General features: G+C 35.9%; 1 protein-coding gene across 1 annotated transcript in view; it reads left to right on the top strand.

The window, feature by feature from the left end:
- Window positions 1-18,268, top strand: part of Slu7 (Pre-mRNA-splicing factor Slu7) — a 138,558-nt gene that overhangs the window by 86,303 nt on the left and 33,987 nt on the right. The window contains exon 13 of the mRNA XM_090385346.1: window positions 15,967-16,071. Coding sequence (XP_090241472.1) covers window positions 15,967-16,071 — 105 coding nt within the window. The remainder of the gene's footprint in view (window positions 1-15,966; window positions 16,072-18,268) is intronic.

Raw genomic sequence — 18,268 nt, forward strand, 5'->3', positions numbered from 1 at the left:
AAAGATTCTTATATTGTAGACTTTGCTATATTGACCACTGCAACACATTTGGACTACAAACCAGAAATGATAATATGATGCATATAATTAAGTAAGATTAGTTGATTAGTATTTAATTAATCTTACAAATCTTACTTTAATTAAGTAAGATTACTAAGATGATTATATTTAAAGAGTAAACAGAGCTCTTTGATTCTAGGTTTAAAACAGTGAAAGTTACTTGAAACTGGAACTAAACAGTACCAAAGATGTCACAAAGTATTTTCAAAATATTTGTTATGGAAGGTGTATGTGTTTCTGTAAAGATATTTTTTTTAGCATTAGTAGAGGCATTTGATGCAAGAAAGCAAGCTTATGCAGCATCAGCCAAAAAAAAAAAAAAAAAAACAAATAAATAAATAAATAAATAAAAAATAACCACTTCCACTTCACCCCTCTGTTCGTTCGAAATACCTGTCCAGCTGAGCCTTAAACTTATTTAGGCTATCAACTTCCACGACAAGGGATGGAAGTCTATTCCAGCAACCAACCTCACTTCTATCCTACATCTGTCTTTCCTCAATTTGAATTTATGCCCTCTCAGGTGATTATTCTGAGCAAGAGGAAGAATCCCATCAGCATTGAGCATGCTCAAACCATTCAAGGCTTTATACACCTCTATCAGATCACCTCGCCGGTGTCTAGTCTCCAGACACTGTAATTTGCAAAACGTAAGCCTTTCTTCGTAAGAGCACCCCTTTGTTCCATTCACTAATCTTGTTGCCCTTCTCTGTACTCGTTCCAGCATCTCTACATCCTTCTTGAAATGAGGCCTCCAGACCTGTATACAGTACTCTAGGTGCGGTCTGACCATTGCCTTATACAAGGGAATAATCACCTCCTTATCCCTGCTAGAAAAATTCCTATATATCATCGACAATACACCATGAGCTACTCTTGCAGCCCATCTGCACTGCTCAGAAAACTTCATATCTGCCTGCACAATTACCCCCAGGTCCCTTTCATTCTCTACCACTGTCAGTGTAGTACCACAGAGTTGATACGTTGCTCTAGGGTTGCTGTTTCCCATATGTAGTACTTTACATTTGTCAATGTTAAACTTCATTTGCCACCTCTCAGCCCATCTGCTCAACCTTTCCAGATCATGTAGCATTAGCATAGTGTCAGTAGTGTCCTTGACAACCCTGCCAACCTTCGTATCGTCTGCAAACTTGGACATTCAGCTTGATATACCATCATCAATATTATTTATAAATACAGAAAACAATAATGGACCCAATACTGAACTCTGATTGACTCCACTAATAACATTAGTCCACAATGAGCAGTGTCCATTGATTACCACTCTGTCTTCTCCTCCTCAACCACCCCTTTATCCATAGCAGCAATTTGCCTCCAATGCCACACTGCTCTAATTTGTGCTGCAGTCTTCCATGTGCAACAGTATCAAAAGCCTTTCTAAGATCCAAGTATATAATATCAAAGTTATTCCCTGCATCCAGTTCTTTTGTGACTGCATCATAGTATCCAATCAAATTGGTCAGGTAAGACTTCCCCTTAACAAAACCATGCTGTGTCCGAGCTATAACCGAAGTCTTGTCTAGATGATCCTGCAGTGCTTCTTTAGCCAGTGCCTCCATTAATTTTCCAGGAACAGAAGTTAAACTAACAGTCTATAATTACTTGTGTCGCCCTTTGATCCTCCTTTGTGAATTGGGGTCAAATTTGCACATCTCCAGTCCATGGATACTTCCCCTGAGTCCAAGGAAGCTCTCATAACTATGGCTAAGGGTTTGCTTACTTCCTTTGCTGCTTCCTTTAATATAACTGGATAGATCCCATTCACCCCAGGTGCCTTTCTTGTATTTATCTTCAACAATTTCTCCTCCACTTTACTCTCAGTTATTACAAGATTCTCTAGCTTACTGCCAGAGTTGAATACACCTCTGGCTTTCCCCTCGCTAAATAACTCCTCATGTGTGAATGTCGATGCAAAATATTCATTTAGTTTGTTAGCAGGATCATCTATTACCTGAGCAGGATCATCAACAGTTGACCCATCGATATCAAGTGAACCAATCTGATTCATCCCCTTCCTTCTAGAGTTTACATAAATAAAGAACTCTTTGCTGTTTTTCTTTGCATCCCTTGCCAAAGATTTCTCGTAATCTGCCTTCGCCTGCCTAACCTCCTTTGTAACTTGGTTACAGATCAACTTGTATCTATCATAGGCTTCTGTGTCATGTGTTAATTTGTATGTATCCCATGCATTTTTCTTCTCTGCCATATGTCTCATTAGTTCATCTGACATCCACTTAGGCCTAAACCTTGAACAATATTTCTTAGTTGGTATGTAAAGCTTAGTAGCTTCCAAGATAAGTTCTTTGAATGCTTCCCATTTTGAATTTGCTGTTGGTAACATCATCAGTTGGTTCCACTGTATAGAATTTAAATACTGTCTCAGTCCATCGTAGTCGCCTTTACGAAAGCAATAACCCTTCCCTTTACCCCTAATGGTAGCTACCTCTTTGAGTAAATCCCACTTCAGCACACTGTGATCACTGCCACCTAGTGGTTCATTTACCTGCAGATTCTTAATGCATGAAGAATCACTACTGATAATCAAATCAAGAGTATTATTCCCTCTAGTTGCCTCCTGAACATGCTGATGTAGAAAACAATCATCGAATAAATCCACAAAAGCCTTTGCTAGTGTGTGAGTGACCAGCCCCCAAATTCCAGTCAATATCTGGGAAATTAAAATCCCCCATTATAAGACTCTCTGATTTACTGGCCCACTCTATTTCCCCGTACCGTTTCTTATTATACTCATCAGAGTCATTAGGCCTATAGCACACTCCTACTCTCAATTTTGATCTCCCAATGCTTATGTCACACCAAACTGACTCGACACTGCACTGTCCAGCAATGTCGACTGGCTTCACTTCCTTGGATTTTATGTATTAACTAATAGCATAACCCCTCCTCCCTTCCTATCCTGTCTATCCTTTCTGTAGACATTGTACTCCCCAAATTCCAGTTCTACATTCCTTATATCTGTGTGACACCACGTCTCTGAAATCCTCACAATATCTGCCTATGATGTTTTGAGCAATACCTCAAATTCATCAAATTTGTTTACTAAACTCCTCGCATTAGTGTACACGCAAGTATACATGCACCTGTTCTTTTTCTTAGCTACCCTAACACAACCTCTGTGTTTATTTGTACCCCAATGATTCCCAGCAGTCTCTGAAATATCCTGCATCTTATTTTCCAGGCTGCAGCTCATTCCAATAAAAGCAGTGCAAGAATCACTTTCACCTCTGCCAGTGGCTACTGTTAATCTATTAGTCCTTGTATCCCCCCCCCCAAACTAGCAGTTTTCCGACCCACCTAACACTGCCTCGATAGCATCAGCAAACATTCTTGCACCCTTTCTATTTAAGTGTATCCCATCCCTGTAGAAGCAGTCTCTCCTGTTAACAAGTACAGACCAGGCTGAAAAAAATTCTAATATTAGTAGTCTTCTGAATGAACTGGACATTTAACACAATCCCAATGAATGGTGTATTGATGCCTCAAAATTAAATTTAAAAGCAGTTTTGCTGCACAATGGAAATACATGCCCATCAGTTCTTCTACATTATGCTGTTGACTTGAAAGAAACGTATAAAAGTACAGTCGGTCCTCGTATAACACGTGTTTACATTACACGAATTCGATCATACACGATTTATAAATAGGGGAACGTTATCTTATATAACACGAACCGAATTCGCTTATGCACGATTCGCCTTTGTGTTTACAAGAAATGGCAGTCGAATGCGGAATCACCCCAACTGAACGCAACACGATAGGAACGAAGAAGATTCTGAAAATGTATTTATGTGTTTTATATCAGTGAAGGGGAAACACATTTCACCATAATAACGTAAAAACCAACACAATTCCAGCTATCGGTATAATCGCAAATGCAATTAGATGGAGTTTACTACCAGTTTATAACAGATTCCACTAGCAGAAACGAAACTGGAAATTGTTTTTATTGTTTTATGGTAGTAACCCCCAGAAATGTGCTTTAGTAAAATGTGGGGTGTTAATAGTGTATCTCGGCCTTTACGGTGTTGTTTATTCAGTTGCTACCCGCGCGCAGCTTTGTTTATGTGTATCAAGCGTGCCTCCTCATTTTGTAATTGTGCTTTATTCCCTAAAAATTAGTAAAATACTTAAAAGGTGTGAAAAGGAAGCGTCCTGGTGAAGACACTGCAGATTCAGAGAAAAAAAAAAAAAGCAATATCGATAAACAAAGGCGGACTGGATCAAAAATTCTTACCCGGGAAAATTTATAGTGGCCTCATACTACGGTTTATGGCCAAAATCACACCGGGATTTCCCGTGTAAGGCTTATGGCCAGTCCGCCTCTGTCGATAGAGAAAAAAATATGAAATTATGAAACGCTTTGAGCGAAATGAAAGACCATGTGATATTGCACGTGCTACAGACCTAAATGAGGCAACGCCGAGAATTACAAAGAATGCGGAGAAAATAAAAACAACTTTCATAGCGGGAACAACTCAAAGTGTAATTAAAATCCATTAGATTAAGACACAAAGAATTGGAAGAGATGGAATGGCTGTCATCTGTTTGGATAGAAAATCAAACAAAAAACAAGTTTGCTTACGATAGAAGCAATATTTTATTACGTAATAGTCGTAATAAAATACGTAAGCATTTTATTACGACTTACGTATTATAATTTATACTTACGTATTATAAAATACGTAAGTATTTTATTACAACTATTTTATTTAAAATAATAATTTTTTTACGAATAAAATACGTATTTTATTCGTAAAAAATACCTTTTTAGTATTAAAAAATACTAAAAATACTTTGTTATAATATAATAAAAATATTTATTTTTTATTATTTATTATATTATAATAAAAATATATTGTATTTTTTATTACGTATTTTAATCGTTATAAAATACGTAAGTATTTTATAACGATTAAAATTACCCGATTATTTATTGTGTTTGGTAATGTTTTGGTTCCAAATGTGTGTTCAATCTTGGGTGGTCGGCACCTAACCCCACTTTTCCCATAGGGCCTGTTGTTTATATTGCACGATTTTGCATTGCACGAGAGTTTCTAGGAACACAACTATCGTGCTATACGAGGACAGACTGTATGTCCAAAATCCTGAGCATAATAATGTACCATGATTTTGCTTGGAATGTCTGTGATGATTTTAAGGTAATTGAATTACTCACTGGTCTACAGGAAGGTTCAGAAATGCTGTTGTTTTCTATGTTTGGGGATAGTTGTGCAACAGAAAAATGTTATACGAATATTGCACAGCAGTGGGAAAAGAGGGAGGAATGTTTCCCAGGAAGAAGTAATATAAAATATGCTCCACTGGTAGAACAAATAAAAGGTTGTTCTTCCACCTTTGCATATAAAGCTTGGATTGATTAATTTTTTGTTGATTAGAATTTGGTTAAGGCTCTGTATAAAGAAGGAAGTGAATTGTGCTAAGGGAAGTGCTTCCCAATTTAAAAGATGCAAAACAGCAAGAAGATATTTTTATTGGGCTTCAAATAAAGGAACTCCTCAAATATGATTATTTGAAACAATGCTATAGGATACCAAACCAGCAGAATGGTGATCATTTAAAGTAGTTGTGCATGTATTTCTTGGAAGGAGGACAGAAAAAAATTATGCATCTCTGATGTCAACTTTACTAAAATGTTATATGTGGGCTGTCTTTGAACAATTTATTGTCTTTGAAAATTCAATTTTCTTCATTCCCATCTCAGTTTTTACTTCAAAATTTGAGAGATGTAAGTGATGAGCAGGAGGAATGCTTTCATTAGAACATATTTGCAATGGAAAAGCAGTACCAAGGGTGCTGGGATACTGCCATGATGGGTGATTACTGCTGATTTCTTAAGTGAGAAAGCAAAATAGACAGTAAGAAATACTCTGTGAGTGACAAACATTTCTAGTGGAAATAGAATGTATGTAATATATGTGTTTGTTTAAAGTATTTTAAAATGAATGAGTCATTTTTAAGATAACATGTGATATATCAAATTGGTCATTCATTAAGTATGTTCATTAAAATAATTTCGTTAAGTAAAAATTTTAGTATATACCATTGCACTTATAAACTGTACAAATTGGAGCAGTGTGACATTAAGTAAAAGTTACTGTGTTGGATAAAGGAATCCTTCAGTGGGAAAAGACAGAGTGTTATTAAGAGACACTGCTCTTTGTGGACTAATGTTATTAGTGGAATCCCAAGATTCAGTGCTGGACCATTGTTTTCTATATGTATTAATGGTATTGATGAAGGTGTATCAGGCTTAATGTCTAAAGTTGCAGATGATACAAAGGTTGGTAGATAAGCTATTGCAACAAGGTCTAGAAAATTTAGGCAGGTGGGCTGAGAAATGGCAGTTGAAGTTTAATATGGGAGCAATTGTGCAGTCAGATATGAAGTTCTCTGAGCAGTGCAGACAGGCTTCCAGGCACAGCTCATGGTGTTTTGTCAATGATATACAAGAACTTTGCTAACAAAGATAAGGGAATTATTATCTGATTATTTCATTGTACAAGGCAATGATTAGGCTGCATGTTGAGTACTGCATACAGATATGGAGGCCTTATTGGATGTAGATCTGCTGGAATGGGTGCAGAGAAAGGGAACAAAAGGTGTTCTTACCAAGAAAGACTTCAGTTTTACAAATTGCACCATCTGGAGACTAGGCACCTATGTGATCTGATTGAGGTGTTAGCTTTGAATAGATTGAGAAAGCTCAATACTGATGGAATACTTCCTCTCGCTCAGACTATACATGAATCCAAATTGAGGAAGGATGGTTGCAGGCTGGATATATAGAAATTTGCCTTTGGCCAGCAGATAGTTGATTGTTAGAATAAACTTCCATCTGTTGTAAATGTTAATAGTTTTAATAAATTCAATTCAGTTTTACAAATTGCACCATCTGGAGACTAGGCACCTATGTGATCTGATTGAGGTGTTGGCTTTGAATAGATTGAGAAAGCTCAATACTGATGGAATACTTCCTCTCGCTCAGACTATACATGAATCCAAATTGAGGAAGGACGGTTGCAGGCTGGATATATAGAAATTTGCATTTGGCCAGCAGATAGTTGATTGTTAGAATAAACTTCCATCTGTTGTAAATGTCAGTAGTTTTAATAAATTCAAGAGCTCACTAGATAAACTGTTCGAAGTAAAGTGGAAGCGTTTTTTTTTTTTTTTCTTTTGACTGATTCTGTATAAGTTTGCTTTCTTGCATCATTTACCACTACTAATACTAATGGTAATGTGACGGGACATAATTTTGGTATTTTTGGAATAACTGGATCAGTTTATTTCAGAATCTGCAACTTTTGCTCTGGGGTAAGAAATTTTTTTTGTTGCCAGTGGTGTTATTATTATTATTATTATTAGCCACATGGTGCAAGGAAACTTGAGGCTTATTCTGCACCAGCCAAAAAAAATTCCCGAGTTACCCTGAGAGAGAGAGAGAGAGAGAGAGAGAGAGAGAGAGAAAGGAAGGAAGGAATCGCCAAGAAAGAGAAGAATGGTGATATCCAGCTCAGGTCCCTGGGTGTGCCAAGCCCATACTCACCAGATGTGAGTCCCTGGGGTAAAATCTTTACTATATGCTGATATAATTTTTTTTTTGTTCTCTTTTGTGTTGTTTTTGTAACTTTAAACCTCCTTATCTGAATATTATAATTCTTTGTTTTTGGAACATGAAAATGTGCAATATTAATTTTAATCATCTATACACGTCGGAATTGCTAATTTTCAGTTTTATATTGCCATAAATAACCAATCATGCTGTACTGACTTTTTTTATTTGAGAAATTATGTAGTAGGTGGCCACTCTGAAAATAGCTGAGAATGCTGGTCTACCTTGACATTTACGTTAAAATGATAGTCTAGAGCAGCCTTTTTCAAACTATGCTCCACGGAGCCCTTGGACTCCGCCATAGTTATCTGGGGCTCTGCGAAGAAATTTTAGAATGTTAATATTTTTTTTTTTTTTCTTAAAATTATAAAATTGAATCAGAGTATACTGTGCATAAAAGTAAAAAGTAAATTTGACATTTTCTGAGGCTTCAGAAGGTTTTTTCTTTCTGATGTGAGGCTCTGCATGTCTAAAAAGTTTGGGAAGCCCTAATCTAGTGAGCTAGTTCATATTTATCAGGCTGAAGAAAGTCTCAATTTGTCATCCAGTGGTTAATTACTGTTTTTTTTTTTTTTTTTAATATTAAAAAAAAATATAATACAGACTTCTGCTATATAACATTATATGTATAGTTGTTTGTTATTTGGTTTTTAGGAGCATTAGCAACTAAAGCCATATTGCTCCGGGATATGCGGTGGTCATTCCCTGACCTTTCCGCATCCTCCGTATTTGGTGGTGACAGGCTCGAACCCCGGTCTAATCAAGAAGCGTGTGCTACGCACTGCTGCTCCTTCCCACCTGGCTACGGAGGCGCCGTCATATATATGTATAGTAAAACAAAATATCTAACTATAAAGAAAAACAAAAATTTTTAACAAAATGTTTGGAATAAAAAAAATTCATGAAAAAATGACACCTTATAAACTCACTAGTCTAGTGAAGAGTAAACATTAGTCATGTTTGAAAGGAATTTTATTCAGTACTAATTGATCTAGGACCATCTCTGTCGGAAGGCTTAAAATTATTTTAATACTCTTTTGAACTGGTTTTGGAAACCTGTTATTATAGCCTGGTTAACTGGCAAACAATTGCAAAAATGGAACCAAAACAATTTATTTTGTTGAAAATAAATACCCTACTTTATTAAAAGAAAAAAACCAAATGTTATTTAAACTATTTTGGGTCCTTAGTATTACAAATGTCTTCTGGTTAACCAACAAACCCAGCTTATAATGCATTTAAGTGGTTTCATGTATTAAGAAAAGACAATGTATATAATATATGCTTTATTATTTTAATTTCTTTGAAATTGTTTAAATATACAAATTATATTCTTTTTTTTTTTTTTTATATTATATTTATAGCTTAAGGTAAAAATTGTTCCTGAAAAAAGAAATGAATAGTAAGTAGTTCATTAATTAAATTTCTTTTTCAGTATTTGCTTGGCAAGCATATGACAAAGGGGTAGATGTACATCTTCAAGCAGAACCTACAAAAGCTCAATTATTACACCAAGAATTCCAAGTTAAAAAAGAAGAATTCAAATATTCTATGAAAGACAGTATTCTTGATGAGTATGGAGGGAAAGAACATCTGCAGGCACCACCAAAAGAGCTAATATTTGCACAAACTGTAAGTTTCAATGCAGGAACATTTATCAGTCAGTCTGTTGTTAATATTACTATTACAGCCATGCCACCATTTGTAATGTTGTTGTTATGGGAGTTTAAAGGCGCATAAGCTACTATGGCTATAATGCGATTACATTTGTAATGTAGTTGGTTAGTATTTTCTACTGTCTAAAATTGTATTTTCTCCCCCCCCCCTTTTTTTTTCCTTTTTTTTTTTTTGTAGCCCGAGTTACAGTTTTGCAATATGAGTAAGAAATTCACTGAATTATTTCTGAAAAATTTATTTGTTTTTGGTTGTGTAACATTTCACATGGTTGTATGTTTCCTTTCAGCAGGAAAGTATTTGACTGATTCTTTTTAGTTAGGCAAAAAGTAATAAGAATACAAAGTTAACATTGAGGTGTTTCTTTCAGTGAAATAGGACATTTAAACAAGAATTTGAATTATTATTATAAATTATTTTATTAACTATCGGCAGGTGATGGATGCCTCTTGCTGCACCTCGTATGGAGAGGGGGAGACTCTTTGCTGCTCATCAAACAGATTATCACCTAAACTGTAATTCACAATACCATCCAAGAAAAATATTTTATTTCTTTATTACAAATTCCACAATTATCCAATAGTGAATGCAAAAACAACTGAAATGTAGAGTCAAAGTGTGAATGCCACTAATCATTAAAAATGTTATTGTTTATACTCCAGCATGACACCAGGTCAGTAGAGTTTACAGTAAATCATCAATACAAACATTAATCGTATTTAGCAGTCACAAGCTTGAACCCTGGTCCACTCAAAGAGCATGTGCTGCTGCATTCTTGCTCCTGACCATTGGCTCCTGGCTACATCGATATCATCATCATCCATTGTTGATCCACAGGATGAAGATCTCCTAAATATGTTTCCAGCAACCGTGGTCTTGTGCTTTCTGTTGCCATTGTACTCCAGCATATTTCACCATTTCATTGATCCACCTCATCTTTGGTCTTTTTCATGGAGTTTTAAAGTCAAGTAGTATCCATTCCAAAATTCGTTTGGTCCATTTACTGTTGGTTCTTCTTGACCTGCCCATTTCTATTTTAAGCATTTTGTTCTTACAGTGATATTACAGACCTTGGTTTGTTAGTAAATCTATGCACATGTTTTTTGGCAACTGTGATCGTCTGCTTTCTGTTGCCATTGTATACCAGCATATTTCATCCATGCACATGTTCTTTTGGTTACGTTCAAAATCTGGCACTTCATGCTTATTTGTGTGACCCTCAGTCTTTGTAAAGCTTTGGCATCCAATGTCCATGTTTCACAACCATATGTTAGGACAGGGAGGATACATTGATCAAAAACTTTTTTGTTTGAGACAGAGTGGCAAGTTTCTCTTGAAGACTATATTAATTCTCTTGAAGACTGTATTAAGCTTTCCAAATGCTTGCCATCCCAATTTTATGGTGTTCAATTTCCATCATGATGTTTCTATTGAAATTTCTTGTCCAAGGTAAACATACCTTTCCACTTCTTCTAGTTCTTGTCTGTTAGTCATGATTTTCTTTGGTTTGGGGAATTTGTTGAACATAACCTGTGTTTTCTTGATATTAATCTTCAAACTGAAATTTTTGCAATCATGCTGCAGTTCTTCAATGTTTTGCTTCAATTCTTCCAGGTCATTGCAAAGAGAATGATATCATCTGCAAATCATAAGTGAGTCAGGTAATTTCTATTTATTTTGTCCTTTATTATCCCAATTTAGTTTGCAAAAAATTTCTTGTAAACGGGCAGAAAATAGTTTTGGAGATGTCTCCTCGTCAGATCCTTCTTTTTCCGTTGACCCATATTGATGCAGTTGCCATTTTATATATTGATTTGGATAATATTGATGTAAGCTCTGTTTACACCTTGTTGATTAGGGCATTGATTATTGCTTGTTTTGTGACTGAGTCAAATGCTTTTTCATAGTTGATGAAGGATATACATAATGGAAGGCTGTGTTCATTTTGCCACTCTATAACTTGCTGCCCTGTTTAGATGTGATCCATTGTACTAAAGCTGCTTCTTAAACCTGCTTGTGTTTTGGGTTGTGCCACATCAAGTATTTTGCCTATTCCTTCTTGAAGGTATCGTTGTGAAAACTTTGTATACAGCTGGCAATAGGCTTATTGGTTGGTAGTTGTTTAAATCTGCCTTATCACCTTTTTTGTGGGCTAGCCGGGTGGGTAAAGTGCCTGCCTGGCAAACCAAAGGTCGCAGGTTCGAATCCCGCCTCGGGCTTGGATCAAAGTACGGCAAAAACCTTGGGAGGGGTGCATTATGGCCACAGAAGCCGATGCGCCAACAACTACCAAAAAAAAACAAAAAAAAACTTTTTTTTGTGCAGTAGGATGGTTTTGCATTTTTTCATGCTACAGGTACTTTGTTAAGTAAAAGGCAATTTGAAAATAATTTGTCTAGAGTTTGTCTTTACATACCAATTGGCAACCAGTTTTCAATATTTCAACAGTGATTTTATCAGCTGCTGCTGCTTTGCCATCTTTCATTGATTTTATAGCATCTACTTTTCTATCAAAATTGCTTGTTCAGTTTCTGCGTCTGGTGTTGGATCCAGTTGTCCTTTATCCTCATAAAGATTTGAATAAAATTCTTCCACTTGTTTTAGTATTTGTTGTTGGGTTTTTGTTGTTGTGCCATCCTGAAGGTTCAATGCAGATATTTGGCTCTTGTGTGTAACCATTTTTTGTTTTGCTTTCTCTATCCCTTGATTTTCTTCTAGTGTTCTTCTGACAAGATCAGCATTGAACTTGCACATTAAAATATAAATACACTAATTGAATTTTGACTCTAATAAATGGCAATTCTAATAAGCGAGAATCGACGAATATTATCTACAGGCTATAAAAATAAATTTATATTTATGTACATAGCTTAATTAATGTACATATTAATTAAATATAACACTTTGTAATATGATTATAATTTTAAATAATCACTTTTTTTTTGATTGCTTTAAATTATCACTACAAAGTCTATTTATAGATAATTTCAGTATTGTATAACGGTCTATATTCACAATCACTTGTACCAGTTTCTTTCAGCGCTGTCCCCAGGACGGCTATAGCTTCAAAAGTTTGCCAGTTTGTAACTGGAATTCGTTCGAGTTCATCTTTATTTTCCTCCTCCTTGGTGAAATTATCAGTACCAGACTGGGCAATTTCTTCTTCTGTTAAAGTTGTAGTAACTACCTGTTTATAACAGATTGTACAAACTAAAAGGTCCAATAAACCAAAAACTTTGAATTTTTTTTGTTTTATGGTTGTGATCTCCAGAAACGTGCTTTAGAAAAATATCAGAGAGGCATTCAAAATCGATTCTTATAACCGAGGATGTGATTCTAATAAACAATGAAAGTGTAGTGCATTTTATCGATTTTAGCATTAGGCTTCAGATTAGCATTAGTAGAGGCATATGATACAAGAAAGCAAACTTATGCAGCATCAACCAAAAAAACCCCTCCCATTTCACCCCTCCATTCATTCCAAATGCCTGTCCAGCTCAGCCTTAAATTTTTTTAGACTATTAGCTTCCACAAAAAAAGATGGAAGCCTGTTCCACCAATCAACTACCCACTGGCTAAAGGCAAATTTCCGCACATCGATTCTACAACTATCTTTCCTCAATTTGAAACTATGCCCTCTCAGGTTCTTAGTCTGAGCAAGAGGAAGAATCCCATCAGCATTCAGCTTGCTCAACCCATTCGAGGCCTTATACACCTCAATCAGATCACCTTGCAGGTGCCTACTCTCCAGGTGCTGCAATTTGCAGAACTTAAGCCTTTCTTGGTAAAAGCACCCCTTTGTTCCCCTCACCAATCTTGTTGCCCTTCTTTGTACTCGTTCTAGCAACTCTACATCCTTCCTAAAATGAGGCCTCCAGACCTCAAGGTGTGGCCTGACCATTGCCTTGTATAATGGCTGGTCTTGGCGCATTATAACCTTAGATGCTAATGTGCCAATAAAATCCAAACCAACAACAACAACAGCCTTGTATAATGGGATAATCCTCCCTTTTGTGAACCCCCTTTGTGAATTGGTGATACATTTGCACACCTTCAGTCCAAGGAAAATCTCGTAATTATGGCTAAGGGTTTGATTACTTCCTTTTCTGCCTCCTTTAATATAACTGGTAGATCCTGTCCACCCCAGGTGCCTTCCTTATGTTTAACTTCAACAATTTCTCCTCCACTCTGCTCTCAGTTATTACAAAATCACTTAGCTCACTGTTAGCATTTGATAAACTTCTGGCACTCCCCTCATTGAATAACTCCTCATGTGTGAATGTAGATGCAAAATACTCATTCAGTTTATCATCTACCTGAGCATGATCATCAATAGTCAACCCATCTATGTTAAGTGGTCCAATCTGATTCATCCCTTTCCTTCTAGAGTTTACTTAAGTAAAGAACTCTTTACTGTTGTTCTTTGCATCCTTTGCCAAAGATTTCTCGTAATCTGACTTCGCCTGCCTAACCTCCTTTGTGATTTGATTACAGACTAGTTTATACCTGCCATAGGCTTCTGTGTTGCCTGATACTTTATATGCATCCCATACATTCTTCTTCTTCTCTGCCACAAGCCTCATTAATTCATCTGACATCCATTTAGGCCTAAACCTTGAACAGTATTTCGTAGTTGAAATGAAAAGTCTAGTATCCTCCAAAATTAAGTCCCTGAAGACTTCCCATTTAGAATTCATCGTTGGTAACATCATCAGTTAATCCCACTGTACAGAATTTAAAAACTGTCTGAGACCTCTGTAGTCACTTTTACAAAAGCAAAAGCCCTTCCCTTTAGCCTTGATGGTAGTTACATCTTTAAGTAATTCCCACATCAGTACACTGTGATCACTGTCACCCACTGGTTCCTTTATCTGCAAATTCTTAATGCATGAATAATCACTGCTGATAATCAGATCAAGAGTATTACTCCCTCTGGTTGCTTCTCGAACATGTTGCTGTAGAAAACAGTCATCCAATAAATCCACAAAAGTCTTGCTAGTGTGCGAGTGACCAATCCACAAGTTCCAGTCAATATCTGGAAAGTTAAAATTCCCCATTATAGGACATTCTGATTTACTGGCCCACTATTTCTCTGCAGAATTGCTCATTATACTCATCAGATTCATTAAGCTTATAACACACACCTACTCTCATTTTTCTTTTCCCAGTGCTTATTTCACACCAAACAGACTCAACTCTGCATTATCCATCAACATCAGTTGGATGCACTGCTTTAGGTTTTATGTGTTTCTTAAATAACAGCATAACCCCTCTTCCCTTCCTGTCCTGTCTATCCTTTCTGTACATATTGTGCTCCCCAAATTCCCGTCACCACCAAATACGGAGGATGCGGAAAGATCAGGGAATGACCACCGCATATCCCGGAGCAATATGGCCTTAGTTGCTAATGCTCCCAAAAAAAACCCAAAAAACTCCCCAAATTCCAATTCTGCACTGCTTATATCTGTGTGACACCACGTCTCTGATATCCCAACAATATCTGCCTTTGATATTGCACTTCAAGCTCATCAAATTTATTAACTATACTCCTAGCATTTGGTGTACATGCAAGTATACATGCACCTGTTCCTACTGTTAGTTACCCTAACACAGCCCATGTATTTATTTGTTCCACTATGATTCCCAACAGTCCTGGAAATCTCCATTACCCTGCTTTCCAGACTGCTGCTCATTCTAATAGGAGCAGTGCAAAAATCACTTTTGACTCTGCCTGCAGCCACTGTTAACCTTTTAGTCTGTGTATCTCCCAAAGATTTGAATTGGTTCTTTAAATTTGCTTCTCTAAAGTTGCTGATTCTAATAACCAGTGATCACTATAACCAGAGATACTTTACCGTATATTATTAATATACGGTAAAGTAATTGTAAATCCATTCCATAAAGTAATTGTGTCATAAGGTAATTGTAATAATTGCTTAAAGCACAATTACTTTATGGAACGGAAAACTGTTTGAAAGATATCTGTTATGGTCTCTGCAGCTAATTTTCATCCTTATATGAAAATTAGATAGATCTTTGGATGCTGATTCCAAATATTTCTGTTTTCGGGTTTCTTTTGGCACATCTAGTTTAAGTGATGAGATCAATTACATAAACACTTAGAAAAGTGTGCTTACATCTTTGGTGTGTGTGTGTGGGGGGGATTCATTTTGTTGATCAGTATTATTTATAGCTCTGGTGACTGTTAGGGTACAACGTTGGGCGTCTTCTGAAGAAACTGAAATCATCATGTAGGATTCCTTTAAAAACTGGCACTTGTAAGCTTTATTATTTATAACAATGCAAATATATTTAAAGCATATTATTTCAAATAGTATAGACCAGAGTATTCTTTTATCTCTTATAATAAGTAGTATGCTATTTCATTGACATTCAAAATGCACATTTTATCATAATCAAAGAATTATTGCTGATAACACTTTTTTTCAGATTCCGATTTAAGTATAAGTTTTGAATTTGTTCATGTTTTCTATTTATTATACATATTTTATATATTTAAGAAATTTTATTTTTTAAAAGAAAATTTGACTTTTTAGGAGGATTATGTTGAATATTCCAGACATGGGCAAGTTGTGAAAGGTGCTGAAAAAGCTATTGTTAGATCAAAATATGAAGAAGATGTTCATATAAATAATCACACAGTAAGTTCAGAAAGTAATTTTTCAGGTGTTTTAAATATATATATATATTAAAACTCTGTGATTATATATTTTCTATAAAGATCAATGTTACACAATGCAACACAAAATTCATTTAAAAAATTAAGAATGCAATTGCACTGAAGTCTATTGTTTTTTTTACTTAGGTATTAAAAGAATACATCTAACAGAGATGTATCCTAACTGTTCTGATATTCATTATTCTCATTTCTTAATTCATAATTATGCTAATATAATAATGAAATGAACTGTCATTGCTCTCCCCACCCTTCTGTACTTCAAACTTTTATGGCTTATTGCTTTGAAGGTGCCAGTTGAATAATTGTGATGTTGGTTTGCTGTGGTTGGGCCAATGCATTACTATGAAACCACTCCCTTTAAAAAACAGTTTCTTTTTACACTCCAATACAGGCACTATGGGGAGCTAGAAGAGTTTGTTTTAATTATACTTGCTAATGGCAGCTGATAAACCAGCACACTGTATGCATTGGTGACTACATTAATACACCCCTAAATTCAAGGTTGAACTGAAAAACCAATACACTATATGACCAAACGTATTCAGATACATTCACATAGGTAGTTGCAAAATGTGCTTTCATTGAAAACCTACACAGTAGGGCCACCTTTGGCCTATATTTTTTATCAACTTGTATTAGTGTCAGCCAGAATTTTCCATTTTTTTCTGCAAAACAACTGTCAGAGTCAGTTTTAAAAAGATCAGTGCCACTCCAGTTTGTTATACAGATGTAGACAAAAACTTCTCCATCAGTATGGAACATTCTCATGATAATATTGATGGGGAAGTTTTTATTGCAATTGTCCATAACATCCAAGCAAGTTATGGACTTCATGATCTCAAGCACTACCACCAGAAGACCGAGTCTGAACCAACTTAAACAGCCCCGTGTCATTTGACTGCCTCTGCCAAACTTTATGGAGATAATACACTCTGAGAGGAAATGATCTCTGGGCAGTCTCCACATTGGATTGAAACACTGTAGCAAAATTCATCACTGCAAGCACCTTCTCACACTTGTTCTAGAGTCTGCAAACATTGGGAATTACACACTCCAAATGATATTTCATATTGCTGACCCTCATTGAGTTTATACATAGCTGCCATACCATTGAACCAATGCTATGAAGCTCCATACAGATGGTAGACTCACTGACAGATGAAGATTAATTACTATATTTAATAAATCAGTTGATGTGTAGGTTCTGGCAGTATCAGCAAGTAGGAGTCTGTCAACAGCATGGGATGATGATGATGGGTATCGGTAAGATGCCTGAAGTGTCACCTTAAATGTATAGTGGTATGGGCGATTAGCTTAATAAACTATATAATTAATTTCACATGGTATATGAGTTGTTTATTAAATGTAGTAATTAATCTTCATGGAAAACAACCACGTAATGTCCTTCCTTAACTATATTACCAGTGGATGTTTCTGCAGCCTCTTGGACCTGCTCCATAATATATTGCACACATGACATGAACTGCCCTTTTAATGATGATTTGTCAAACATTAGTTTGTGATGGCCTCCAGACCTTTTTTTTTTTTTTTTCTTGTTGAGTTATCATTTCACCTAGTCTTCCATCTTTGAATAATGTCTATTACAGTGGATTTTGAAAGGCTCTGGAAAATCACAGTTGTCAGCACAGAAAGGTTTGTTGATGTGACATCCAACCACTGTCCTCCCACACGACCCATTCTGGCTTTTAACATATTGCTGCTGCATGCACAGGCAGACCCACAAGATTTATATTGGTATATCTGAGTTGATACACATATGCAGTGGATTTCTGGCACAGTACAAAATATTTGTGGAGGGGTATCTGAATACTTTTGGTCAGTCCATGGGAAGATTTCAAGATTCATTCTGACTAATCCTAAAATACTGCAGCAAAGATAGTAATGCAAGGCAGTAGCATAGAAACTGTGAAATGTAAATAATTTTTAAGCTACTAAAGAGACTAGCTTAAAATCTGAATTCCACACTTTCAGATCTTAATCCAGTCTCTTCAGTAGCTTCAGAATTATTACTCTTTGGTTTTAAATTATTCTTGGCCTCTACCCTTCTTTTGATTTCTAAACTATTTATATTTCACTGTCTCTATACTTCTGCCTTACGTTACTACCTTTGTTGCAGTTATCAGTATTACTATTCTGTT

This window comes from Mastigoproctus giganteus, chromosome 11 (assembly GCF_048544385.1).
Source record: "Mastigoproctus giganteus isolate SK-2022 chromosome 11, ASM4854438v1, whole genome shotgun sequence".
Classification (NCBI taxonomy): Eukaryota; Metazoa; Arthropoda; class Arachnida; order Uropygi; family Thelyphonidae; genus Mastigoproctus; species Mastigoproctus giganteus.